The 27,340-nt window shown below is 39.6% G+C and overlaps 3 protein-coding genes across 15 annotated transcripts; 2 read left to right on the forward strand and 1 right to left on the reverse strand.

The window, feature by feature from the left end:
• The first annotated feature begins 345 nt into the window (after nucleotides 1-345).
• Nucleotides 346-4,255, forward strand: LOC112286734 (uncharacterized). 11 transcript variants are annotated; one of them, XM_090253175.1, is made up of 6 exons: nucleotides 346-607; nucleotides 1,882-2,225; nucleotides 2,453-2,710; nucleotides 2,984-3,139; nucleotides 3,324-3,521; nucleotides 3,823-4,255. In XM_090253175.1, the coding sequence occupies exons 2-6, from the start codon at nucleotides 2,124-2,126 to the stop codon at nucleotides 3,973-3,975; spliced, it is 867 nt and encodes a 288-aa protein (XP_090109301.1). In that variant the 5' UTR covers nucleotides 346-607; nucleotides 1,882-2,123; the 3' UTR covers nucleotides 3,976-4,255. The 11 variants fall into 11 exon arrangements, with proteins under 11 accessions (XP_090109301.1, XP_024384701.1, XP_024384703.1 ...); XM_024528933.3 differs by having other exon boundaries at nucleotides 346-541; nucleotides 2,465-2,710; XM_024528935.3 differs by having other exon boundaries at nucleotides 346-541; nucleotides 1,887-2,225; nucleotides 2,465-2,710.
• Nucleotides 4,256-5,031: 776 nt separating this feature from the next.
• LOC112286735 (GEM-like protein 1) lies at nucleotides 5,032-7,329 on the forward strand. Of its 2 annotated transcripts, none has more exons than XM_024528936.3 (5): nucleotides 5,032-5,121; nucleotides 5,357-5,554; nucleotides 5,926-5,997; nucleotides 6,227-6,504; nucleotides 6,675-7,329. In XM_024528936.3, the coding sequence occupies exons 2-5, from the start codon at nucleotides 5,449-5,451 to the stop codon at nucleotides 7,020-7,022; spliced, it is 804 nt and encodes a 267-aa protein (XP_024384704.1). In that variant the 5' UTR covers nucleotides 5,032-5,121; nucleotides 5,357-5,448; the 3' UTR covers nucleotides 7,023-7,329. The 2 variants fall into 2 exon arrangements, with proteins under 2 accessions (XP_024384704.1, XP_024384705.1); XM_024528937.3 differs by having other exon boundaries at nucleotides 5,438-5,554.
• A 2,733-nt stretch (nucleotides 7,330-10,062) lies between these two features.
• LOC112286731 (rho GTPase-activating protein 7) lies at nucleotides 10,063-20,225 on the reverse strand. Of its 2 annotated transcripts, none has more exons than XM_024528922.3 (23): nucleotides 19,219-20,225; nucleotides 18,514-18,550; nucleotides 18,147-18,223; nucleotides 17,449-17,519; nucleotides 17,076-17,145; nucleotides 16,438-16,579; nucleotides 15,865-15,984; nucleotides 15,665-15,742; nucleotides 15,493-15,548; nucleotides 14,986-15,055; nucleotides 14,493-14,580; nucleotides 13,921-14,164; nucleotides 13,522-13,767; nucleotides 12,878-13,201; nucleotides 12,707-12,759; nucleotides 12,507-12,567; nucleotides 12,181-12,264; nucleotides 11,909-12,022; nucleotides 11,569-11,741; nucleotides 11,379-11,445; nucleotides 11,098-11,184; nucleotides 10,753-10,980; nucleotides 10,063-10,653 (listed from the first exon to the last, which is right to left on the reverse strand). In XM_024528922.3, exons 1-23 carry the CDS (start codon nucleotides 19,285-19,287, stop codon nucleotides 10,447-10,449), a joined length of 2,766 nt encoding a protein of 921 aa, XP_024384690.1. In that variant the 5' UTR covers nucleotides 19,288-20,225; the 3' UTR covers nucleotides 10,063-10,446. The 2 variants fall into 2 exon arrangements, with proteins under 2 accessions (XP_024384690.1, XP_024384689.1); XM_024528921.3 differs by having other exon boundaries at nucleotides 17,449-17,528; nucleotides 19,219-20,209.
• Nucleotides 20,226-27,340: the final 7,115 nt, after the last annotated feature.

The following is a 27,340-nucleotide window of genomic DNA, read 5'->3' on the forward strand; positions in this document are numbered from 1 at the left end:
CCAAACAAACGACACCGTACAGTTATGAGGGGGGGGGATCTAAGAATGGATTCATTTCTCGATGGCAAATAGTTTAAATATTAAATACTAAATATTTGATGCTCCCTCGGGAAGGAAAGGAAAGCAACTCGAGGACGCATGCACGATCATACCCTTGGTGAAGTTTAGATGAATGAGGAACACAACGAACGACCGTCGGTTTGGATGAAAGGTGGGCCAGCGCGGGTCCTGTGGACCCGGCGGAGCCCAACCGCCCAGCCGGCCCGGCCCGGCCCGGTCGAGGCCTCCGTTCTACCAGCCTTCTTCTTGCCTTTGTGTTATAGTTACACTATATCTCCCAATTATTCGCTCTGTTGCTTCGGCAACACAATTTTCTCTCTCTCGGCATCCGAGGTCCCTCGCCCTGCGCAAGTAAGCCCCAATTATCCTCCATAACATCCCCTGCCTTGTTGTTCCTGCCTTGTTGTTGATATTCCCCTCAGTGTTAAGCATGGGAGTAGAATGCGTGTCCAGACATGGTTTTTCAGGTTTTGCTTTATTGGTAGTTCAACTTCGCTGTTTCCTTGATCTTCTTTGGAAAGAATCGTAGTTGATCATTGTATGGATGGTAAGGGTGTCACAATTTTCTTTTGAAGGCGAGATGTGTCGACATGGTTGAGTGATTCATCCTTTCGCGTGCTCATTGAGCGCCATTTGCAGAATTTTGCTTGACAGGGGTGTGTTTGTGTATTGTGGTTTAGTTATCCGCGGATTAGGGTTGGAGTCTGTGGTGCAATTTCCGACCATGCGAATTTTCTACTCGTTTATCTGTGTCTGTGTGCTTGCAGTTGGCGTGTTTGTGTTTGGAGCTATTTTTTACTCATGTTTGACCACGCTCGTGTCTTCTGCTAATAACTCTTTCTGTTGTTGCGAGATTTGAATGTATTAAGCGCAGGAGTCTGTTTTAACTTGACTTGCGATCGGTTTTTTTTAAACATTGATGCAAGAAGGACGTTGCAGTGTGGGGTTTATGGTTTGACATATGTGTTGGGAATTTCGTCACGATGTGTGTACAGTCAAGTATGGGGTCTGATTCCATAGCGTTTCTTGGTTTGTTGCTGGATTCTATTCCTTTCTGACTGTCTCATAATGTGTCCTTTCTCTGTATAACACATCCCTATAGCATGTTATGCAGCAGTGGAACCAAGGATCCTCCAAAGGAGAATTTTATGCTGGCTATCCTATGAGATGCTCTAATCCACGGCCGGTTTGAAATTGTCATGTGAGGGAGGAGAAAGGGACAGGGCAGGGCTCCTGCTTCGTGCCTCCTCTTAGTGTTGTCATAGTTTACTAGAGGAGATAAAAGAGTTTTGGTTTTTCGTAGTAAGCTATTGCCTTGGATACGCCTGTAGGGGTATGCAGGTTGTGGTGGCGCAGAGTCTTTTCATTGCACTCTAAATGGCGCTCTTCTTTTTTTATCTCTTGATGTCAAAGATGGGTTTCACGTGTAATCTGTGTTTCTCGCTTTATTCTTCTCCTTTCTCCTTTCACGTGTAATCTGTGTTTCTTCCGCTTTATTCTTTTCCCAACCACTACGGACTGTCGACGATCTGCTCTCCTGAAGAAAGTATTGACAGTCGAATTTTCCTTTACTCGGAAATTTCACACAATTTGCCTAACAGAACTTAGATGAGTCCCATAAGATTTGTTTCTTGAAATATGTTATTGTGTCATAACCTTAATATTGACCTACGGTTGCAGATAATTAGGGTTCTAACCGATCTGATTGATTTAAGAGACATCAATACCTAGTTTTCTAATCATTGAAAACTTGCTTCTATGTGAATCTAATCAGGAATGGTTTTGTCCGAAATTGAGTTTGACAATCAGCTCTTGCTGCAGGAAAGGTTGTCGAGTAACAGTGAAGTTCGTCGATGTTAAGGTCTTCATTGTGAGAAAAAGATCCCTCAAGAGAATTCCCGGCTTTCCGGGACGCACTCTGAATTTAGGTCAATTTCGTACTAGGGTTAGAGAGGAAATGGGGCCAGAGTTGTAAAATCAGGATTGGAAAGGGACAAGCAGTGGGGGACTTGACAGAGTGATCAAGTGCGCGAGTGGCGCCGTGAGTTTCCTGGAGTGGCTGCATGGACTGTGTAGTAGAGCTGGAGAAGCACAAGACTGTTGATTCTTTACATTCGCCTTCAAGCCTGCGTATCAGCCGGGTTAGAGAGCAGCGGAAGTCTTTCGTAAGTTTTCCTCTGACGTAATTACCAAGGCAGGAATATTCTGCTGAAACGATCCAGACGCTTTAATAGCGAAGGACATATCTTCGCTCTGTTGTGCAGTTTTGATTTTTCTAGATTAATCGGGTACCTATGTTAGTTGAACACTGGAAGTATTAAATACTGGAAGATTCCAGCCCTTCTGCAATTTCTTGATGTTGCGTCTGGGAGAAGTTACAAGTTGTGAGTAGTCCTCATGGCAGGGTGCATCTCCGCGCCGGCGAAGTGCGTCCATCCGGCTGGTAGGTCGACATCCAGATGTGTATGAGCCCTGTGATGACTCCTTCGCTCTGGTTGATGCGTTGCTGGCCGACAAGGCAAACCTTGTGGAACGGCGTCCAAAACTTTGTCTGGAGGTTGGATGTGGCAGTGGTTATGTCATTACCTCACTAGCCTTGATCCTCGCAGATGAATGCCATGCTCAGTTTTTCGCTACGGACATCAGTCAGGTATTTTCATTCTCCTGTCGAGTTTGTTTGGTCAGTATATTGTGCACTCTGTAGTTAGGATATTCAATTAAATTCCTTATGTTGAAACTTTCACTTGAAGTCATTAATCCCAGCAGGATGAGGTTCTTTTGTGTTTAGGCGCGCTCCTTCAGTGATTGGTATTTATGCTACATATAGGTCCTTTGATTGCCCTCTGAGTTCCACCGTATATTAAGTTTTCCTGAAAATAGTCAGTACCTTTACATGGAATTTAAACCATCGAATTCTCGACAGACAGCCGCGCAGGTGACGCGTGAGACCTTATCAGCGCATGGACTCCAGGCTGACGTAGTAGTCACCGACTTGGTACATGGACTAGAGAAACGATTGGCTGGTTCAGTGGATGTTCTCTTGTTCAACCCTCCTTATGTTCCCACTCCTGAGCACGAGGTATGCTGGTCAATAGGATCCACGTTGCATTTATTGCATAAATATTTTAGGTTACCTAAGTAAATTTGTTTTCACTGGTGGTAAAGGTCATGTTGCTTCTGTTTCATCTTTTGGCGGCGTTGCCATTTCCTAGCATCATGTTATTGGAGATTTACTCTTATCCGCAATTGTCTTCTTGTATCAGGTGGGTGCGGCAGGCATAACTGCTACTTGGGCTGGTGGTGATAGGGGCAGAGTTGTAATTGACCGTATGCTGACAATGGTAGACAGTCTATTATCGAGTAAGGGTTGGTTCTATATGGTTACCTTGACAGCAAACAATCCAAGCGAGATTTGTCAGATTATGAAAAAGAAGGGCTTTGCATCACGAATTGTTATTCAGGTAATTTTGATGGCATCCTGACCTACTCGCAGTACGGGTTGGCCCATATTCTTGTTTCTAAATATGAACAGTGACGTAAGATAATTGTGTGTGTGTGTGTGTGTGTTTGCGCGTGCGTGCGTGCGTATATATATAAATAAATCTCAGTTTGTAGCGTTAGAAACTACTGTGAGCAGAGATTACTTAGTTGTTAAATGCACTTATTAAGTTCCAAATTGGATCAATTTGCAGCGATTCTTTTAGCATCGCACTTATAGTAAATACTAAGACCATTGTATGCTTAATATTCCTATGAGTGCAGCGTTATACAGAGGAAGAGAACTTACATGTACTGAAGTTCTGGAGAGAAGACCTTGCTTTTGATTATGATTACAACGCCGAAACAGGGGGTGGTGGTACTACACCTCAATCGTCACTTTCCTCAAAAATGTCTCGCCTTGCATTCTGGAGATAATTTCTTTTGGTAGTTAGTCTGGATGTGCACTTAGGATACATCCAAGTGTGTTTCATATTGTAGTGTGTGTTATTCCTATCCTTGGAAGTCTAGGATGTGATCTATGCTAGACAAAAGACCGGGTATTTTGTCCTCCCATTTATTGGCACAATGGGTCTACGGAATCCGTTTATCAGCGTGAATGATAGTTGTAGCACGGGCATCACCGCCTCTTCCTCTCACATGGCATATGTACAGGATTCTGTGTTGTCTTCAACGAAAACCAGTCCCACCATTTTAAGTAGCGGGTATGATTTTAGATAGTTTGTCGAATCCATGATGAAGTTTTTTAATCGGCTCTCCATGCCGCCAGAACCACAGTTGCACTCGTCAACATATGAGAGGAATGGTAAATTCCAGTCACGTTCAATCGTAGGTTGGAATCGAGGAAAGCCAAGTGGCAAACTTTGCAATGGGCACCAGGGAAGACACGAATCTTCTCACAGGGTGAATCGTGTCATCACAAATCATGTCCTTGATCTATTTTGTCCAACCACATTCATTGCATACATAAACCGTGTCCATCTTTGATACTGTCGGCACCATCCATATCCAAGTCATGCGTAGTCGCTACGTCATACCAAAACTCCAAAGAATTTCTGACGATACCAGTTGACACCAACACAATATAGAAAGCCTCCTCTTAATTTAATGTGGAAATTACTGTGGGGGAGAAATTCAATCCACGGGCAAAAGGAATAAACAACGTGTATGTGTCAGGTCAATAGTCTACCTACCACCATCTCCGGCTGTGAATCGACACCTCAGCCCCTTCGCATTCCGAAGTGGGGCCCGAGTCTGAAACCTCCTGGAACGATCGAGACATGCGACGGAAGGTGCACTCGAGGTGCGTGTCGGTGGGTGAGGCTGCGATCCCGTTGCTAACAACGGTCCAGGTGGACTTCTCGTTTGCTCTTCGTTGAACGCGGCCGAGTGTGAACATCAATGCCCTCAAACCGCGTCGCAGTTCTGGCCTATAATGCTCAAGCCCTAGCTTGGAACTGTGATGTTTTCGTTTGTCACTTGGATCTTTGTGTTTCGGGGTCTTCCGCTGTCTGTGTCGCGGTCTGAGCACTTCAGATACACACAGCTGACGCTGCCTTAATCGTGAGTTCTTGACATTCCATGAAAGATTTCAACGTGGGCTTTGAGTTTCACCGTAATTTTGAAGATGTCGAAGTGTTTGATGGGTGTTGGATCTCTCTTGGTTGACATGCGAAGCATTGATGGAGGATTAGTTTTCTTTTCTTTTCTTTTTGGGGTTATGGGTTTTAGGTTTCTGTAGGATATTGGTGCCTTGATTCTATATTTTGTGGGACTGAATAATTGTCATTATTGTCAGGTTTTGTTTTTGGTATCAGGTGGGCTCAACTTAGTGATTAGCCGAGCATTAGGATCTGATTAAGGTGTTGGAGGCTTGAAGGGTTTGTGAGAATGAGTGGTAATCCATATGCCCACTATGACAATCAAGGGGTGCCTGGAGGCGCTGCGGCGTATGGACAGGCTCATCCGACTTCGTCTCCTAGTGGATCCGGAAGAGGTATGCGATTTCTCCACCATGGTTTCCCTTGATCGCTGTTCCGTATCGTCTGCTTCAATTATAGCTGGCCGTTAAATTGTTCAGAAGTTTTCTGAAGTATTACGTAAACTACATTTGGGGACGATTTGAGCTGCCTTGCCGTATCGTTTTAACTTCCCTTTTTCTGCAAGGCTATAGCTTTCTTCAGCTGGAAGCCACCGCAGTACTCATCAGTGTTTTCCTGCAACTGGCTGTAAAAGCACCGTTTTGAGATTATGTGTCTTTGTTGGGAATGTTATTATTGGGTGAGAAGTCCCTCTTTTGTCCGTTTAACCCGTTGGATAATTAAAAAGCGTATAAATGTGTATCAATTGGTTTGATGGTATACTCAGGAGGTGCTATGGAATATTTGAACAAGTGGGGAAAACAGGCCGAGAGTATTGCAGGCAGCTTCTGGGGTCACAGTAAGTCAGGCTCAACTTAAAAAGCGGGTTTTAGGAGGTCTGTTCTTCTTTGATGAGCTCGAAAGGATTATTTCATCTTTATATTATTTTCTCTCATTTTTTTTTTTTTTTTGTTTGTTTTTTGGTCCGTATCACACGCTATCGATACGAGCAGTGCTATTTTTCGTGATGGAAAGGGGATTAATGTTTTTGACCAGTGGTGTAATTATGTTCCTTGCTTGGTTTGCAGTTAAGACAAGTAATTCTATCCCAGATACTGCTATTGGGAGGATAACTCATGGGACCAGGTTGCTGATGGAAGGGGGCTTTGAAGGCGTGTACAAACAAACATTCGGAAACTTTGTCCCAGGTGAAACGCTAAAAAAAACATACGCATGCCATCTTTCTACATCGAATGGTGCTGTCGGTGGCACGCTGTATATCACCAATAAAAAGTTTGCCTTCTGCAGTGACCGGGAGTTGACGTACTATCCCACCCCTGGCCAGGCGGCCTCCAGTTATTACAAGGTACCTTCGAACATATCCTTTTCAACTATGTGATAAGCTATCTACGTCAATTTTCTGGACATCTAACGTTAAATTCTTAAAAACTGCTACCTGATGGTGTTTTACTCCTTTCTCTTGAGCTGGATACATGTATATGAAGTCGTGACTAAATAATTATAACCCATCCGCAGGTTATCGTACCATTAGAGAATGTAAGGGAGGTTATATCAGTTGCGAACGCAAAGAAGCCAACTGATAAATACATTCAGGTGGTGACGACAGATGGACATGAGTTTTGGTACATGGGGTTCGTCAACTACGACAAGGGAATAAAGAATATGCAGGAGGCTGTCCGGTTGGCTCATAGCCACGGCAATTTCTCTGGGGGTTCAATGCCGGCCGGAGCAGTTCCGTATCCTCCTCCAATGAGTGGCACTTCCTCACCAGTATACCCTCCTCCGCCGGGTTACCCTAATGCGCCACAGCCACCGCCACCAGGGTACCCTCCAGCTGCAAAACCTGGATATCCTCCAGCTTAGTTTTCTAGTCAAGCCCTACACTAGAATTTGGATCAATGTAAAATTCTGTTGAGTCATAGGTATATAAGACTGTTGCTTAAATTTGCTTTTGTTCTAGTAAAGGTGAATGTATGACTTTCAGTAGATAAGGTAAATTCCAGATTGCTAGCAGATGTGCTCATGCCTGATGTTAATTTGCGTAACAGCTGGGATTGGAAGTCGATGTTGCTTCGATTAGACTCTGCTCACAATTTGCAGCATTGTGAACATGATGTAAACTATCAATTTACGCAATCGGATTCTCACAAGTCAGATGTGATTGGCAAAAGAGGGCAGTGCAATTTTTTGCTGGGGAAATGACAGGTGGGTAAGCCACCGTAGCGTAGCGTGCAGGGAAACTGTTCTCAATAGGAACCTATGCATGGTGCTCAAAATTCTGAAGTAATATGCGGCTCTTTCCATTGACATTCCAATGGTTGAAAATCTGTCAGTAGCTGGCGATATTTGTGTGAAAAGAACGGTTTCCGAATATGATCAATGTCATCATGTGCCGTTTTCCCTCTCAACAATGAGTGAAATAGCACCCTAGCAGAGTGTGAGTTGAGCCTACTTCCTACACTTAAATGAACCAATCTCTGAAACAAAAGTTATATTTAAGAAAAAACACACTGGGTAATTTTATAAGCACACAGGAGTACGGAGTATTACTAGCATGGTATCTTTGAATGTGAAAGAAATCAGTTTTGTCCACTTTGTAGAAATGTTCACACTAAAGTAATACTGACTTGCAATCAGTTGGATGATTATTTGTACTTGGGAAACGTGAATGTCAGGTATTCTAATTAAGGTTTGGGTGTCACACATGTCAAAAACAATACCGGATTGTTTCACTCTAAATATGAAGTTTCCTTTGATTACAACGAAAGTTGACACTACATTTCAACAAAACTCTGTATCCCATATAACCAATAAGGTTAAAAATTCATCACATGTCTTATTGAATGATCCATGTTTTATTTCACCACTAGAGCTGTTGCACGTTAGATCGTAAACTTCCAACTCTTTTGAATGTTTTGTTTTGTAATTTGTTAAATTGGAGTCCTTAAATTAAAAAATACAATCATTTAGTAAATGTATAATTATGAAGAAAAAGAGACATAGCAACTTTCATAATCTGTATTATTATTATTATTATTATTATTATTTTAACATGTTAAATTTAATTATTTACGAAGTTTAATTTCAACTGAAAAATAATAAAACAAAAATCCATTAACATATTTTAAAACTATCTCTCTTTTTACACACATATATATATACACACACACACACATATATATATACACACACACACACATATATATATATATATATATATATTACACTAAAAATCTTTGTTTAGACCACATTAAGCAAATATCTAAGAGTGTATTTTGATAAAATTTTAAAATAAGAGTGAATGGTTCACATTTTCAAATCATGAAATAAAAAAGTCTTTTAAACTATGTTGGAACTTTTTATTTTTATTATTATTATCACAACTTTTATTTTATAAAATCTGTATGAAAGAATGTCCTATCATGATTTACATATCTAAAAAGTCCAGAATCTTAAATATGTGAGTTTGAAGTTTGGTTTCAATACTTGATGTGTATGCATGTGCACACAAGTTTAATGCATACAGCATAATATACAGAATAAAACTGGACATCTTTAAGGTTGAAGAAACTGCACACTATGACATAATTATGGAACATGGTAGCAGGACATCATATTAAGAGCCTTTATTTTTTAAAATGCATAAAGTGTTTTTTTTTTTTTTTTTCCAGTTAGATCTCATTGTAAGCTTCCTGTTGTTCTTGCAAGCAAAGTCAGATGTTTTCAGTTCTGTCTCAACAATCACCCTTCGTCACAAATTGTCCCCCTTCCAAACCGTGTGCCCTTCCACATTTGCAAAGTCCTCCACCACCATCTGAGCTTCTTCAAAGGTTGTAAGAGGCAAGAGATGGAGCTTCTAGCAACATCATGTTGCATGAACTTATGATCTCCATCTAATACCCTTCAAGCAAATTGATAGTGAGAAATAGAAGTCCATTCTTATTATCTCCAATCCCATCAACAACTACAAATGGAAACAAAATGAAAATACAAACTCACAAGTTACTCTGAAGCATGTACAGAATCTTTGATTGAGCATAGATCCGAAGTTGTGGACAACCCTCTAAATCAAATTGGTAGACAAGGATAACAACCTAAAGTGAAAAAATTGTTGAGATTGTAACCAATAGATGATATTGGTGTACAGCATCAAGGAGATGATATTAGTGTGCAAACTCCAACACCAAAGGATGATATTGGCAATGATAATTGGAAGTGAAAGCAATGAAAATTGAGGTGACAGGTTTAGTAGGTTAGAGTTGTATTTGATGTATGCTTGATCAAAGATTAAGGGGGAGGGAGGGAGGGTGATATCCCATTAACACATGGATGATGCCTTGCTATCATGTCTCATAATTATTAGTAACAATTATTTTACTCAAGGTATAGTCTAGTTTTAATGTGAAAAAAATAAAATATTCTAATATTCAAATATTTATTAAACTCCAATGACTATGCATTAAATTTCAAAGTTTGAGATGTATGTGACAGTCTTAGTACTGGCTTAATCCACCAATGAGGTGTTTTTTGTGTGTTTTCTCCTACATGTAATGGATAATTTGATAGAAAAATTTACGTACTCAAGAAGTAATTGGTCTATAGTTAACATTAAAAAGAATGTTAACTTTTTCTTTGAAATACATTCGATTTAGTTTTAAAAGACTATATTTGGAGATAATAGCATTTTGAATATATTTCAACTATTTTGGTTATATGGGTTCTAGGCAAATTAGACTTCCTCCATGGATGTTATGGTTTTAAAAATTGAAATTATAATTACATCCAGTAAAGTAAACAAACATAGCTTTAAGTGTATTGAAGTCAAAGCTTAGTAAGGTAGACCACGGCAACACAATAAACAGTACCACAGATTGGTAAGCTCTAATAAAACGAATCCGTGCAATCATGATCAAACAATAATGTAGGATTAACAGAATAGCTCCATATGAGATTCCCCGACAAATTTCAAGAAAGGAGTTGGTAGACCAGGGAAATACAATGAAGAGATTTAACCCTCGAAAGACCCCTCTGACACAAACATAAGATCGGGAGGGCTTGCACCACTCCAATGCTATACGAGGTGTTCTTTCTAATGTTATAATGCCAACACTGTCCCACTAAACATTTCAAGACTGCTACCATGAAAGTGCTCGACAATAAGACCTTGAGCCCTGGCATGATGACTAAACACCCATCGTGGTCGTGTTTTGTCTAGTTGCAACTCCTACAATGAACATTTTACAGCTCAATTGTCCTACACAATGCTGCAGGATTATCAAAGAATTGTTCAAGGGCTTCTCTTCGTTGGGGAAGCTGGGATCAAGTCATGGCCAGTGAGAGTGGTAGGCACTAAACTTGGATCCAGGCTATTGAGTTGGTCCATTAGCTGAGATCGACGCTCCTTGAAGAAGTCGAGGCGTGTTGTCAACTCGACTAAGGCTGCCGAAGCTGTCGCACTCTGCCTTGGTGGAGCTGATACTCTCGAACTGCCGCTCTGCACTCATTAAACCACCGAACCGTTGTTAGAATACGTAAAATGCATGACCAAACATTCTTAAAAGCCGGCAAGATGTTGATGCTCTCCACGACAAACCTCAATATCAGCATGAAGCCTCTTTCCACCCGAATGTTCCAAAGACTCCACATCATCTGAGAGGTTGAATGGATCTGGCTGGTTTCTCCAAGCAAATTGGCGGCCAGCGGCCGAGGGTCCTGCTGGAGGACGAAGTGTTCTCCAGCCGCTAACTCCTGACATTTCATGTGGGGGACTGGTTCGCCGCTGCATACTCGCGCCTCTAGCTCTTTCAGCAGCAAGAGCCTCCTGCGCAGAGTAACATCTTCGGTGAGGTCCGATTCAGCAGACAACGCACGAAAAACCATCACAACCTGTTACGCTGGGCATACGTTCCTACAATGTGAACCTTGCCTATACACCTACCTTGGCTTCTGCAAGTGCATTACGCTGTTGATTCACAAATTGCTCAAGAGCAGCTGCATCTTCGTGAGCGCCGCTACCTTCTATATTCTGTATTGGCGTAATGGAATTACCAAACCACATGATCCATCAGTCCAGAGAAAATTTTGATGTATAAAATTTTCTATTACATGTAGAATAGATCTACCAAAACAGAGGCAGTTCAGCATGGAAGACTATTTGAGAAACGTTACAGTTCCCGATCCAGTACAGGAACATATCACACCAGATAGAGGAAAACCAACCTCATTTTTCTGCTTCTCATGATGGCAAAGTGCTAGCGTGAGATCAAGCTCCTGTTGTAAAATTTTCCTACATTAACATTTGCGGCAAGCATGCGTCCATTCGACATCAGTCACAAGCATAAAATCATCATACAAATTGACATACATAGAGTTGCAACAAATTAGTTCCTTCTCCCACACAAGCGCTTACTGTTGAGCTTGAAGACTTTTGACGCGCTGCTGCCGCTCAGAAGAATCGGTAAGAGACAAGCCATGTTGCTGTTGACGTTGCTGATTTAGCTGTAAGTGAAGTTCGGCAACCTTTTGTTTCAACCTTGCAACATCGGCCTCTACAATAGCTATCTCCTCCACCTCGGCTCTTGTCTACAAAAATCCCCACGAAAATGAAAAACAATCACACAAACTGATGAACAATAACAACAACAACAACTACAACAAAGATAGGACCCACTGTTCCACAAAGATCAATGCAAAAAACCTATGATGGGTAAAATAAAATCAGAATGAAATACAAAAATATCAAATCACACCTTTGAATCCAGAGATTGGGCACCAGATAGCTGAGCAGCTGACATACTGAGCCCGACTTCCAAAGCAGCTCTCAAATCCCGCTCTGTTTGAAGCTGCTCCTGCAATCTTGCCACCTGAACAAAAAATAAAATAAAATAAAATAATTGTAAAAACCTGAATAAGGGCAAGGACAACGTGGCAACCTGCATTACAATAACTAATCTTGCAAGTCTTGAAATACACAAAGAAAATCATTTTCCTTGGTCAAAGGGTCTAGGATGGATACGCTTACATCTTGTTCAAGGGCCAGACGACGGTCATGTAAAGCTTGCTTTCTTCTTTCCAAGCTAGCTTGTAAAATTGCATTCCCTTTCGCCTGTTTATTCATAATGCCAAAATATAATAATGTGAATATTACATTTACACAAGCATTGTATCGAAGGGTAAAGTTTCTTCTGAATATGGAGCAGGATGATGCCCATTTAGAACCAGCTCAGAGTACATGCATCAAATACCAGGTTAGAAGCCTCAGTAACTGAATTATGTGCTGACTCAGGATGAATCGACTGTTTATCAGGACTTTCTATTCAGTTTCATATGTATCTTTCAGGAATATACCTCTTTAGCTATCCGGTTTCGCAAGTCAGTCCTCGTCACTTCCAAGCGATGTATAGCCAACCTACGGTACGAAGTCGAATTAAAAGGTGTCAACTGTGCGCGTACGTGAAAATTCATCGATGCGATGTGACAGGCTGCTCTCTGGAAACAAACACTAGCATGATATGTATCATACACTAACATGCATAACAAGAACTTACTCTTCTTCTCCAGATGAATCATTCACATCTGCATTAGCATTTTTGTTGGTTACCTGCATATTCAAAGCATTTGACGATAAGTACTCCTTGATGCAAGATCAATACATAGAGTTTTTTTTTTAAAATGAACCATGACCAAGTGTAATGGACAGTGATCAGATGGTCACATACAGATGTAAGACCCCATAGTGATGCTCGCTTGCTGCTGGAAGTTGAAGCCCGTTGTTTCAAACTAGGATTTGTACTACTCTTTTCAGATATCGGTGCGCTCGTGGGTGGAGATACTATCCCATCCCTCCACGGAGTCGAGCGACCTCGTCCCGTAATGTTTGAGTTGAACGCACCATTATCGATCGTAACTGAAGGTATATGATTCTGATCCTCACTTCCAAGTTGCACCGAGCGTGACCATGCTTTAGTACTTCCCTTAGGTCGTACAGTCGAGGAGCCGAAACCCCCTGAGCACTCATTGTCTGAATCCCCACCTTCAAATACCTATAGCCATGTAATTTCAATCAATTCAGTCGTAGAACCTAAATTGGATAATCGTTGGGACATTAATGTAAGACCACAAACTCCAGAAAGTAGAGATTGGCCAGGTATCTATAGGTATGATATACACGAATATAGACCAAAATTTGTGTAGTACTTAACAAAGCTTTCGAAACTAAGAAAGGATAGTCGGGCAACCACGTAGCCATCAACCAAATCTTTCGAGAACCACACAGATGAAAAAAATAATAGCCATAGTCTTGCTCGCACAGCATTTGATAGTAGCAGTGTCCTCTTCACAAACTTTTTGAGGGACGTCGCACCTTATAGTCGAACACATCACTGCCAAGGTTGCCACTACTTTCACTAAGAGTGCCTGAAAGAGCGCGTTCAATGAACTCATCACCATCTTCTTGTAAATCATTAGCTGCATCATGAAAGTTCCCTTCGCCTTCATTCATTACGCGTGATGCTTCATCATCTTCTTCATCAGATGAGCCCTCTGTTTCACTGGCCTCCAGCGTTCCATAAATTTGTGGGGAAGGTGGAGCACGATGTAAACCGTAATCCTGTCATAATATCAATCCCGGTGTCATTAACAAGATCATGCATGGCATGTATACAATTTCAGCACAAGCGTGAAAATTCAGCAAAAGCACTTAGATTATTGCATCGCACGTCAAGAATATGAAGGTCCAACAAGGCAATATCTCCCTACTCACTTCAAAGATGTGATCGTATTCCTCCAGTAGCGTTGTGACAATGGATTGGGCATTGTTAGCAGCAGCAGTAGCTGCTAGGAGCTGAGAGGCATTATCTGGACTGACTTCAGACTCGTCTTCCAGTCCACATTCACCAGCCAATAAGGGACGCAACAAAAGTGGAGCCATACACGCGGCGACAGCTGATGCCGTCATTCGATTGTTGTCTGTGTGTGCTGATACTGCTCGCATCATCCTCAAAATTCTGAAAGGCAAATTCTTGCGTAAAAAACAGCTCATCAGGGATAAAGAAGTAAACACAAGCAACACACGTCCAATTTATTAAAACAAACAGTAAAATGAAACTCCATGGTTCGTCGTCTTATAATTACAGGGTTAGAGTAGTCAGCATCACTGCATGACCGGCATCGAAGTAGAGATGTATGATTAATTTTGTTACCATGAACGTCAGATTCCAGCAATACGATCCAGCCACTACACGTTTATGAACTGTTTCTGCCTAAGCAACTTTTGTTTTTTCTTTTGATCTTCCCAGTCGTAAATGCTTTAAACGAATACAGGACTGCACAAACCTTTGAAGCAGTCGCCGATTGGGATCTGGAAATGAATCAGTCACAGCTGATTTCATGGACGAGATGCGAGTTCCTTTTCCTTCCACCCCTGTTCATAATTTGGGTTGTTTAAACGTACAAGCAGAAATAGTTAGGACTATTTCGCATGCCCATCCCCAGCTCAATTGAACCACATCGAAGTCCAAAGATATGATATACAGTCATCCTCCCCAACGACTACAGATAGATTTTTAAATGAATAATGTTACAAGATAATTGAACAAGTATCAAATAAAAAACTACCAGATGCTTTAGAGTGTAGGAAATTTAGGAACCAAAGGGCATAAACTATGAAAAAAAATTACACTTTCAAAAGCAAATAACATGACATATATATATTGAAGAAAAAATATGAAGGATAAACATGCTCAGTGTGTTATTTACCATCACACCAAGAGGACAAGCTTAATAAAGAGAATGGAACAAAGAATAGACATAGGGTAAACGGATTTACTATTAGCCTCCAGAAGAGCAGTGCAGCATGGTGTAGGAACTGGCGATGACGGTAGCTCCCTGAGAACATGCTGCACTCGGCAATTAACCAAACGACAGTAAATTATATTAAAACTAAACATTGAAATACTCTGAACCCACAACAAGATTTCGGTGGAAAAACTACAACTGATTTCTGGTGCACTTGAGTTTTTTTTATTTGTAGTTGGTTCCATCGACAGCTTAAGACTAAGCCAGGCGAATCATAAACTGTTCCTAATTAACCAAAGGAATTAGTTACAAATTTAGGACCTAATGCAAGGTCACCAAAAGATGTTCCAGGTCGGGTTTCCGAGTTTGTCGTCAACATTTAATTTCAGATCGATTAAGGTTGGTTAGAAGTGTGACCATTAAGGAACTATTTCTTTGAATGCATAACTACCAACAAACAAAGTTTTCTAACAAATAATATATCCTAATATATAAAATCCTAAAAATAACATCGAGTTAAGTTATGTAGAAGCTCAACCTTGATGCAATCGCCAATGACATGTGCATCTTCATCTGGCGAAAACTGATTTCGCCCTGCGTGCGTAAAAAGCATGATACGTTTAGTCATGTTTAAAATGTTCTCACTAATCCTCGAAGTCACCTATGCATTAATCCAAAGAAAAGAAAAAAGTAGAGGAACGAAAATACACCTTGTTCATATTCACGCACACGCCGTTCAACATCTTCAACATCTGCGGACTGTCGCAAGATTCCTTCGACGCCAACGCCTGTTGATACGAATAAAGACACTAAAATTAGTGCCATTCAATCGTGACTTCCACAGCAATTGGAATAATAGATACACCTATGCGGATTGCATTTAAGTATGCTCAACGGAGGGATGTCATACCGTAGGTTTCAATAAAAGTAAGGGCTTTCTCCAGAAAAGAAGGACTTCCGTCAATATCTTCCAAAGCTAGTAAAATTGGTCTGCCAATGACCACCGATTTTACTTGACGCCGGTTACTTCCTGCAAAAGGGCCAATCATAATATTGGATACAAAAGATGTCTTTTCTTGCCCCAAACATTGGAAAGAAAAGATATTATGTTCCATATTTGAAACTTCTTAATGTGACATTCAATTTCAATTTTTAAATGAAATATTTAAAATCGTGTACAAAGTACACAACTTTGTAAATTATTTCTTTGAATCTGCACTGATAAGGTTGGATATAAGCTAGGATTAGTGCACATAGGCTTTCGTAAAATCCAAGGAGTCGAGCGTTTACCCTTCCATATGTATCGATATAGGAAGCGAAAAAACATTTGTTGAATGACTAGAAATTCTGAACCGAAAAATTGCGCATTTGGGGACCTTTTAATAGTTATATACGATCATGAAAATGTGACTTATGAAAGAAACATAGAAAGAGTATAGACCTTCGACTGGTCGCCTGAAACCATGGTGTTTCCCCAGTTTACCTTGCTCTGATGATCCATCGATAGACTCAAGAACTTCAGTTTGGAAACTCGGGCTGTTACTCAATGTTGACGCATTTGGTGCTGCCTGAAGAGCTCGTTCCAAGGCGTCCTTCCATTCATCCACGTCTTCAACTGTTTCCGCCTACATTCATATAAGCATGCAGACACAACAGTTAGAATGAATTGGACTAGAACTGTGCTGAATTTTACTACCAAAACGTAGGCAATTACAAAAGCCATCTTCGACATGTCTCTAATTGATAGATTGAAATGTCTGCAATTTTCATTCGTAGACCTGCCAGAGTAGAACTACGAACTTCAAAAGGGCAATACCTAATAAGTGAATATACTTTACACGACTTCTGAACTTATCAGCAAAATGTGTCATGTTTTCTTGCTCATTGCGACACTGAAAATACTGTAAAGAAACGAATCTCATATCCTAAGTAAAATAGTATAAGTGATACCTTTCATTACGAATAGAACTCGGCTACCATCTGCTCCTCAAGGATATGAGCTAAATCAAAATTAAATTAAAAAATAAATATATAAAACAGGAAGGAGGGAAGGAGGGAAGGAGGGACGAGGAGGAAAAAGAAGCAAAAGAAGAAGTGAAAAGAACCTCCAGGATTTATCACCTTCAAGGTAAAAGCCCTTCCATCGGGAAATAGAACTGTCAGCAATTTTTTCTCCGCTCGAACGAGTACACTGCTCACACGCCCACTATTAATGCAAAAAACACCGAAAATTGCCCATACAGGTCAATCATACCGAAACATAGTAAGAGTGTAGACCTTCGATATAATCGATCAATCATACCGCTCAAATCTTAAGGTTAAAACGGTCAGATAAAAGACATTTCTTTCCAGACAATCACGGTATTTAAAAGCACTGAACTAGATAAACTCAAGCCGAAATGTGATCGATTATTACAGCATAACCCACCCAAGAAAAGTTCTCGAACCAAAAGTTAGAAAACCATAAGTATCAGACTAGATAAAAATTGCTCACCTGCCAGAATTGTTTAAGTCAATACCTCCAAGAGTCAGGTTCATGTCACCCCCTTTCGCGGGGTACGTACTCTGCACATGCTTCCCAAATAAAAACAAATAAGGCTAGTACAAAACGGCGTGCTTCGAAAGTAAATGTAGTGAATACCATTTAGTAACAGAAAAGAGAAGGATTGAGGACAAAGTTATTTTTAAGATATGTATTTAGACAATCTGCTGAAAAAATGAACCAAAACTAGCTTAAAACTCTTCTAACAGTCCAGTTCAACAGTGCGACACATATCACTCAATTTCACTGAAGAATTCCTTACCCACTATCTCAACAAGGAAGAATTTATGTTTGGGAGCCTTTTACTCCTGAGCTCTTATTGGATTTAAGTTGGGAAATGTTTCATTTTTTATTGATCGCATGTTCTCCCATATCACTTGGGTGGAGACCCTGTTGCAGTACTGTCTAGCGTGGATAGGTATAAAATTAAGTGCAACAGTGTCCCAAAGTTAACATTATCCCCATCCCCCCCCCAATTAATTAATTAATTGATTGATTGATTGATATATTCAAATGCTGTTAATGAGGATTGGTCAAATAAGCACCACGGCGACGGCACAATGAATGTAAACCTAACTGTAATAGTTCTGTATGGTCATTTAGAGCTAGAATATGCAGGAAAAAAAAAGTGAGAGCGACAGTATACTAACCGGATCATTTTTGAAAAACACCAGAGATGTACGGGTAAGGATGAACCATCGTCGCTTCCACGACTTCCAACCTAGACCTGAATAACCCACAAAAACAGCTCATCACGATAACTAGATTTCATGAAGATCTAATAAGCGCTACAAGATTTGAGAAAAAAATGTGACAGACCCGCATCCAAACAATTCCAACCACAAATTGGAACTACAAAAACGGAAAATCTCTGAACTTCACCAGGATTCATATGCAAAGGAGAGAATGGTAGAACGGATTAGGCGTATAGAAGAATGTGCTCATATCAAAAGGCGGTGAAAGCAAGAAACAAAAACGAGTCTCTGAATAAAATATGAAGTAGAGAACGTGATATACCTTTCGATGAAATATAAAGTGGTCCGCTCTTGTAAACCTGAAAAAGAAATCTAGTTAAAAAAGCATGAAACTTCAAGAAAAATTGGATTTTCTCTGACAGGGCTGCACGGGACTAGGAATACTAGAAGCCCTAATCGTTTTGCAAAAGCGACCATACAGATTCAAATTCTCTCATCAATAAATCTCCCCGCATATCCCTCTGTTGCCATTGAGGGTTCCCTCCACTTATCAAGCCAACAAGATTTTCTACTTGTTTCTAAGTGGTCGCACAAGACCGAGTTTGGAGATAGTCCGTAGAACTTGGGTTTCAAAAAAAGTCTCTTCCTTTCAAGCCCAATTACTTAAAAAAGAATTGTGACCAATATCTTTTATACGCGCAAGTCCCACATTCCAGTGAAAAACTAAAGCACCCATCCAAATCACACATTGCAGCGTCTCGTAGCATCACTGCTCAGGAACCTAACCTAATCTGTCCCTCGTCCTAGATCTACAATGGCCCAGCACCAGTCCCAGGGCGTACACATTGTACCCTAATAGGACGACCGGATGAAACAAGTAACTTATTCAGATCAGATCCATCGAGAATAAGCAGAGGTGGCCCGCTGGAACGCCCTGATCTTCACCACCTTTGTACTAATACTTAATTACTCGTTACGCCACAGAATGGTCAGCAGGTGGTTTGCAGTGAACAAAATGCGAACTCACCAAGTTATTGCTGCGGTTACTAGTTCTTGCTGGTCGGTCGAACGGTGCAGGACTCACTGCAGCTGACATTTCTGCATACGTCTGCCTTCTATATGTGGCTTGAGAACACGATGCACTCCCTACTCCTGTTACCTCCGTCAAACCCCAAGAACTGGGTCATTTGCAGCTCTTCTAACTACCAACAACACTACATCCTTCTCCACGGCACCTCGACCTGCTTTATCCGATACCAATGAGCATAATCAAAAGCCATGCTCGGCACCACCACCCGCGCGGCCTCTGTATTCCAGCTCCACCTAAAATGTCTGATCTGTGCCTGCATTAGCACAACCTACCGAAGCACATGGCAACAACTCACAATCCTAGTACACGCACTCTCGCCCTACGCCAAAGCTCCCCGCCATTCTCTCTAACCCACAACACACACACACACACACAAATGTGCCGCTCCGTGTCCGAAAAAATCGCTTTCCAGCATCAGAAAAATCAAAATCCTCTCGACATTGTCTCCACATTCAGCAACCTCCGGCGATCATAATCCCATTCCCATCCCATGCATACATTACCACCATCTCACAGCCCCCCATTCTCTTCCCCTTCCCCTTCCCTGCCTTCTCACCGCGTGCGGACACCACACCTCTCTCCAGCCGAAACCTCTTCACCAACCCCGCCCCAACCTCACCATCATCATCATCATCGCTCCTGCACCGCCATCTCCACAAAAACCTCACAACAATTCCAACGCCAGATGTGTCTGCCTCCCCGAAGCGGATCTAAAACCCTGGCACGCGATGGTAGAAACCGCTCTTTCTTCCAGCCATGGCAACAACACCCTCGAAGATGGGAACAAGCAAGCAAGCGAGCAATCCAGCATGAGAAGAGGCAACCAACGGGGGTGGGGGGAATGAAACACGATTTGAAAGCTGAGATCTGGGCATTCGGGAGGGCATTGGCGTTGGAGTTGGCGATCTAGCGATGAGATTGCGGCACTTCGGGGGGTGGCGATTTGCCATCACGCTCTCCCTCCCCTCCCCCAAAAGAGTAAGACTCCCTCCCCCAAGCCTCTGCGGGGCTCAGGCTCGGAGATGAACTTCATCCACGAAGGTGATGCCGGTGGCACGGGGGGGGGGCAGTCCTACTACACTTACTGCTCTACAGCCTCGACTCTGCCCCTCCCCCCCCCTCACTCCGTGACTTCCGACCCCTTCTCCGACCCTGTGAACATGGCCCTCTTGCTCCACTCCCGCTGCTCCACCTGGATCCCGAGGCTTGGCAGTTCGTTTGTGACGCAGGCGCGGCTTCTTGCCCCTTGTACGGGGAACCTATCGCCGTCCGCCTTTACGCAGCCCGGCTCGGACACACCCCCCCCCTCCCCCGCGATTTCCATCGTTGGTTTGGATGAATGTAGGGTTCCGTCTTCCCCCAGTTGATGCCGTGCTCTTGTTGACGAATGCTGATCTGCCATCCGTTATGTCGTCATCCGTATTCCTTTTGCGAATCTGGATGGTGGGTGGATGAAGATTGGATGAATAGTTCGTCAGCTATTGGTGGATGGATGGATGCATGATGGAATATATATATTTTTGTTGAACATTGTTTTGGCATGGAATACATTCTTGGGCATTAATCCACAATGTGGGGGTGTTGTTGCTTATTACTTTGATGTTGTGAATACAGTACCAATCCAAAATGACTTTGTATGGAAGAACCTCATAGTTAATAAACATGTTGCAATTTTTGATAGAGTTTTGGTAAGTGGGTAACCCCTGACACTCTTATTCATTTTAGTTCAATTGAGAATGGTATGTAATATATCAATTGTTGTTAAATATTCTTTTTTTCCAAATACATTTAAGAATTCAAACTGATCAGCATGACCAATGCATGGAATTGGGTGCCAGAGATTGCAAATCACATCAGAATTTGTAAAATTTGTAACTTGCGTTTGAAAGTGTTTAGAATAAATAATAAAAATTAAAAGCTAGAAAATTAATTTTTAAAAATAAGTAACACAATCAGTTTAAATAATTAAGATATTAAAGCAAATTAAATTAAGTGGCATCTTTAGAGAGTAAAAGCAAATAGGTGAATCCATTGTTCTAAGTTGAACTTGAGCATTGATTGACATACACTCCACACATTGGTGTGATAAAGAAGTCATGTGCAATTCAACAACTCTTGCATGACTTTATGATCTTACAGACCAGATAGATTCATTATTTCATCAATTAGTATGTCAATGATTACAAAAAAAAAAAAAAAAAAAAAAAAAATGTAAAAAAAAAAAAAACAAACAAAACAAAACAAACAAGCATAAGAATAAACTAATCAAGCCAGGAAATCAGAAATTCCTAGTAATCTTGGATGAAAAATATCTCACCCAAATGACCTGAAGCCATCTGGTGTGAAGAAAGTTGCCACAAAAAAACAGTTGGGATATGGATGAAAAGCACAAGACTATTCAAAAACGGAGCAGAAGAGTGATTGAGAGTAAGAGTACCCTTGAATAGTGTGGGTGGAATGATGGGCAAGGTCGAGGACAGCAAGTGGACTCCAACAGATTGCTGGCTTGTTTCTGTCTTCTTCTGTCCCTTATCACATCACACCTCCTCCTCATTCATTCATTCCCCACACAGCCAGCCTCGACACTACGTGTCATAGAAACCTCCTTATTCAATCGGCTGGCTCAAGACATCCAGGCCATTAGATTTTTAGATTGAATCCTGGTCGTTGCAGGGTCTATTAGGAACTCATGGAGAACACAGAGGGCAGACAGAGGATCTCAAGGAAAAACTGGCAGCACGAGCAGGGGAGCGAACAGGGAGTGTGAAGGGAGCAAGGAAGGGAATATGGTGGGGCAAGAAAGGGAGCACAAGGAAAGCGCCGGGGACGGGTAGCGCATGGAAACTGTGGAAGATGGGGATTGCACAAGGAATGTGGGAGAACTGGCTGAGCACACGGCCTTGCAGGGGGAGGGTGCCCGCAAGTCCCAGCCACCCTCTCCTCGCAACCCTCTCCTCGCAACCCTCTTCTCGCATCAGTAGTGCTACTATGCGACTCAACAAAATAAAATGTGTCTTGAAAGTCGCTCAGTGGAGTGCGATGGGGAGGCTTGCCGAATCCTACATAGAGTATTAAGAGGGGAGTAGCTAACCCTCATAGAGAATGGTGGTGGCAATCACAACAAAGGGAAAAATGGGTAGTGATTGTCACCACCAATACATGGTTTCGTGTGAAAAGGATGGAAGTAATAAAAATGGGCATGAATGGTCTTTAATCTTAGCAATATTTCTTCAAATCATGAAATTGATTTCAACTTCCTACGGCTTTTAGATAATAAACGAGAAGAAGATGAATATGACATGGAAGTGGTTTAAGACCAAGAATTGGACCTTCAAGCATTTATTCTTGATAGATATTATTGCTTTAAATGTGAATTGGAAGAATACTTAATTCAATGGTTGAAGAAAGATGTGACAACTACCACACTTGAGACTATTATTTAATTAGATGTTAATTTTGTTCATGAAGAAGAACCTACAATTGAAGTGTTCCATATACCTATTTTTAAAAAATAGAGAATTCTTAGAAATGGTTTTGAGATACTTAAGTTGCCTAATAGTGAAGATCAATTATTTAATAAAAAACATCTAAGCATTGTTATTCTATACATTGACAAATAGACATCAATAGTTTGGAATGGACATTGCACATGAGGATGTCATATTCTAGATTCAAAAATGGATAGTAGAAGAGATCAAATATGGAATTTCAAGGGCTTACATTACCAAAGTCATTAAGACTTGTATTGAGTGTCAATTTAGAAAAGCTAGATTTGAAAGAGTAATGCATTCACAAGCTCAACAATTTTGACAATATACACAATATCATATAATTCCTTGCATCAAATAAGAATAATTTATGAATAATTTAAAGGTCAAACATGTGTTGATATTGAAATTAATCCATCAATATCAAAGAAAGACACCTTATGTCTCAAAAGTGATAGTCTTTGTGTGCCATCCACAACAAAAGTTTTATAGCAAGGATATTGATTCAATTAACAATATTTATAACCTAAGATAATAATTGTCTAAAAAATATGTGGGATGTAAGTTTTTTATAAGAATTATATATCTAGAGGATGAAAGAAAAGATATTGAAGTTTATACCAATTCAAGTTATAATGGCTACAATCTTAGATTAAAGAAGGATTCTTATTTTTTACTTTTTCATCTAAGTATAATTAACAAATATATTAAGATATTAAATGAACTTAATAACATCAAATTTGTCTTAAAATATTCAAGGAGATATAAAGACATTTTAAGACAAAAAACTTCATTGCATGAACAATGAATATTTTATTTTTTTAGATCCAAAAGAAACATCAAACCTATCATATTATCTTCAAATAAAAGAAAGATGCAGTAAAGATGACTATGAAGTGGTAAGAAATTAGTCCCTAAATAGGTGAAAAATACAAAAGTAATTTTCTATCAATCTTATGATTTAAAGAATCGAATAATGGAGAAGTAGCTATTTATATTAGTGATGTATATAAAAGATATGTTTTAAAAAATAAAAGATATTACATTAAATTTGGCATGGATTATGGACTAATATTTAAGACCAACCAATGGAATATGCTATTATATATTGGAATATTTTCCAATATAATGGGATTGAGGATGCTAATTTTTTTAATACTTTGCAACACTGACAAAGTATAAAAAAAATGGCCAAAATATGGCCAAAATAGTCTAGGTTATATTGCTATGGATATGCCAATATAACTAATCTTGTAGAACGCATGTACAAAAATGTATAATATATATTTTTAAATGGAAAGGTGAATTGATGACTTGATGAACTTATCATTGCATTGATAGGCAAGTCAGGTATATAACATTATTTTAGAGGGATTACTTTGGTGTAATACTACAATGATGTCTATATATTGAGTGAATTAGAGAAGTATTCTTTAAGAGGTAGAGACAAACAAAAAATATTAAGGTTGCAAAGAATTAAGTGGTTGATTGAACATTACAAACAAGACCAATTGTCAAATTTGGGAGTTGTTGATGCATGCTCCATGGAGTTTGCCTTTCAAAGCCAATATATTCTAATAAAATAGTATATTATTAGTTTATCTTAAAAATGGTATAAATGCAATTATTATGGTTTCATCTATAAACACATGTGGACTACGAGATGGATTATTAATGAAGAATATCCACATATGTTAGATTTATTACTAAATGCATATAAAGATAGTGACTTCTTCAATTGAAAATAAGATGTTCCTGATGATGGCCCGAATAACAAATCATATGATGATCCAAGCAATGGAGTTTAAAGTTTTAGGTATGATGTTCAAGTCTGCAAGTTATTTGAGATAACTAGTTTAATGACACCAAATAAGATGGAAGCCTTAACTATAAAACAATATGATATGTTCAATAAAGCAACAAAATTAAACTTAGTACTTTTATGAGGTACAAGTAACTTATTACCAAGACTCCTATAAATTCCTGTGCCAAGCAAAGGTGGTAATATCATCCTAATACAAGCTAATGTTACAAGTACTAGTCTTAGATTTGAAATCCAAAAAAAAAAAAAAAAAAAAAAAATTGGATAATGAAAAAGGATATGGCACAAAGAATCTAATAGCACCAAAACTTGGTGGACTCAAAGTTTTATAAGAAAGATAAGGAGTTGTTCAAAAAAAGAGTACACAAGTGAGACTACCTAAGTTTTGCAAAAAAACATATTCAAAGTGTAGTGATCTAAACATTTTTTGTACTGGAATCACCAAAACTAAGTGCATAAATTACCAATACATGATTGTAAAAGAAAATAATAATGTTGCATAGGATAAAGAAGGATGCAATGTTGACCAAGATATAGAATTTTTCTTCAAAATTTTTGACTTTTATTAAGAATGTGGATGCAAAATTTGGTACTTTATATAAGGATTTGATGATAGTTCATATGTAATATTTACTATTATATATTATAAAGACTCATTTTAGTGGTGGTTTTTATGACCACACTATTATGATTATTAATTTTTTTTATTTTTAAATATAATTATATATATATATTAATTGTAGAAAAAATGATATATTTTAAATTTATTGTAAAAAGAAATAATCAATAATGAATATTTGTTTAAAAAATATTTGTGTTGAGAAAAAATTAACGAGTAAAATTTTTAAGTTGCAAAAATTCTTCCTAGAAACAAAAAATATCATGTATATATATGAGTGCAATTGTGTATGGCAACTAAAAAATAATTTTGAGGCAAGAGTGATGGTTGAAAATTGGGATTGAGAGGCAGTCCCTGAACAAACTTCCGCACCCATGTGAATGTGGATCAGTGTAGGCCCAATGAGGGGTAGAATATGGATTCGTGTTCCCAACCTGCCGCCCTCCAAACTGCCCGCCCCCCCGTTCCCTTCCGTTCCCTCCCTGCGTTCCCAATAAATCCTGTAACGGCCAAGATTCAATCTGGGAATCTGACGGCCCAGAAGTCTCGAGCCAGTCGATTGAACAAGGAGGTTTTTGCGACACGATTCTACGAGTCACAGCCTGATGGGATGAACGAACGCATCTGTTGATTATGGATGAATGGTAATGACAGAATGAATGAATTTAATTTCCTATTATTCCTTCTTAATATTATTATTATTTGTAACTAGTTGAGAGACCCAACTCAAACTCAATTAGTATCTGGCCACCCAACTCTCATTAAAGGAGGGAGCAAGTAAGTCACCTTCAACTCCTTCATGAGCAGGACGGTGAGTAGTTAATTAGCCAGCATCTCCTCTGTATAGTTATTGCAGGAGTAGCAGTAGGCTTTTAAAAATACCCCCCCCCCTCTCTTTATTTCTCTTATTTATTTATTATTCAGTTTCACTTCATAATTTTTGGGGTAAAGAATGGGATCTACACAAGTGATGGAATAAGAAGAAGAAGAAGAAGAAGCAGTGCTGCTGTTGCTGCCAGAGAAGAAAAGAATAAAAGGGGATGGGGGGGGGTGTGAACAGGGGGCATGCAAGCAGAATGCTTTACACAGCAACACACCTGTTTCTCCATAATTTAATTTAATACATATAAAAGACAGGAAAAGACATGGGCTCCATTACATCATGGGAATACAACAGCACCAACTCACTGAATAGTACCAATAACAATAATATAATTCAATTGGGTGGGTTGGTCAGTCAGTCAGTTAGTTAGTTAGCAAGCAAGAGTGCATGCATACACGTATTGAAGGATAGAGAAAAAATAAAATAAAAAAGAAGAAAGGGAGGGTATTGGTGGCAAGCGAGGGAGGGGGGGGGGGTCAGGAGTGAGAGAGGCACAGAAAGGGGTCTTATGAATATGAATACAAATATATATAAAAATAAAATAAAGAATGAACAATAGTACTTCATTAAACTCTGTATAGTAACAATTTTAGCAGTAATGGGTAATGGAAGCATCAGGAGGAGGAGGAGAAGAAGTAGAAGCCGTCTGTTCATGTGGGTAGAACTGGATATTCTTATTATTATTAATTTATTATTGTTATTGTTATTATTACAAGGAAGGAAGGGTATGTGTTTTCCCACTACACTGTACCTGCAGTGGTCTCTCTCTCTCTCTCTCTCACACACACACACACAATCCAATTACTTTCACTTTACATGTATTCAACTATGTTGACCCAATTCAATGGTCTCCATCTTTTCACTTTTTGAAAACATAACCTCCAATTGTATTTAGAATAAATTTTTGGTTTCAAGGTTTTTGCTTTTTCTTTTTCTCCTTCTTTTCTTCTTATTTTTGTATTTTTCAAAGTGCATGTAACATATTGTTTTTTGCAATTGAATGTGTCTTGTAATTTTTCTGGCAATGTTTAGATGTGTATGTTTATGTTAACATGTATGTTGACATGTATAATGGCAATGTTTAGATGTCTAACACTATACATGTTAATTTTGGAGTCAAGTAAGTGCAATGTTGTTAAAGCATTTTTTAAAATTTGGAAATAAAGAGGAAAACACTTTTATTCATGTGTATTTCAAAATGCTTTGAGATTCTAAACAATTGCATTTTTTTAAGTGCTATTTTAAAA

This window comes from Physcomitrium patens, chromosome 9, assembly GCF_059467195.1.
Source record: "Physcomitrium patens ecotype Gransden chromosome 9, ASM5946719v1, whole genome shotgun sequence".
In the NCBI taxonomy this organism is placed as follows: Eukaryota; Viridiplantae; Streptophyta; class Bryopsida; order Funariales; family Funariaceae; genus Physcomitrium; species Physcomitrium patens.

Excerpts from the sequence above, each read along its gene's own strand:
- LOC112286735 (XM_024528936.3), top strand. The coding sequence starts at position 5,449 with ATGAGTGGTAATCCATATGCCCACTATGACAATCAAGGGGTGCCTGGA. Across the intron at positions 5,555-5,925 it reads TCCTAGTGGATCCGGAAGAG|GAGGTGCTATGGAATATTTG; the intron begins GTATGCGATTTC and ends TGGTATACTCAG. Across the intron at positions 6,505-6,674 it reads CGGCCTCCAGTTATTACAAG|GTTATCGTACCATTAGAGAA; the intron begins GTACCTTCGAAC and ends ACCCATCCGCAG.
- LOC112286734 (XM_090253175.1), top strand. The coding sequence starts at position 2,124 with ATGGACTGTGTAGTAGAGCTGGAGAAGCACAAGACTGTTGATTCTTTA. Across the intron at positions 2,711-2,983 it reads TCGCTACGGACATCAGTCAG|ACAGCCGCGCAGGTGACGCG; the intron begins GTATTTTCATTC and ends AATTCTCGACAG. Across the intron at positions 3,140-3,323 it reads TTCCCACTCCTGAGCACGAG|GTGGGTGCGGCAGGCATAAC; the intron begins GTATGCTGGTCA and ends TTCTTGTATCAG.
- LOC112286731 (XM_024528921.3), bottom strand. The coding sequence starts at position 19,287 with ATGTCAGCTGCAGTGAGTCCTGCACCGTTCGACCGACCAGCAAGAACT. Across the intron at positions 15,549-15,664 it reads TGTGCGTGAATATGAACAAG|GGCGAAATCAGTTTTCGCCA; the intron begins GTGTATTTTCGT and ends TTACGCACGCAG. Across the intron at positions 15,056-15,492 it reads TCATTGGCGATTGCATCAAG|CATGTTCTCAGGGAGCTACC; the intron begins GTTGAGCTTCTA and ends TGCCGAGTGCAG.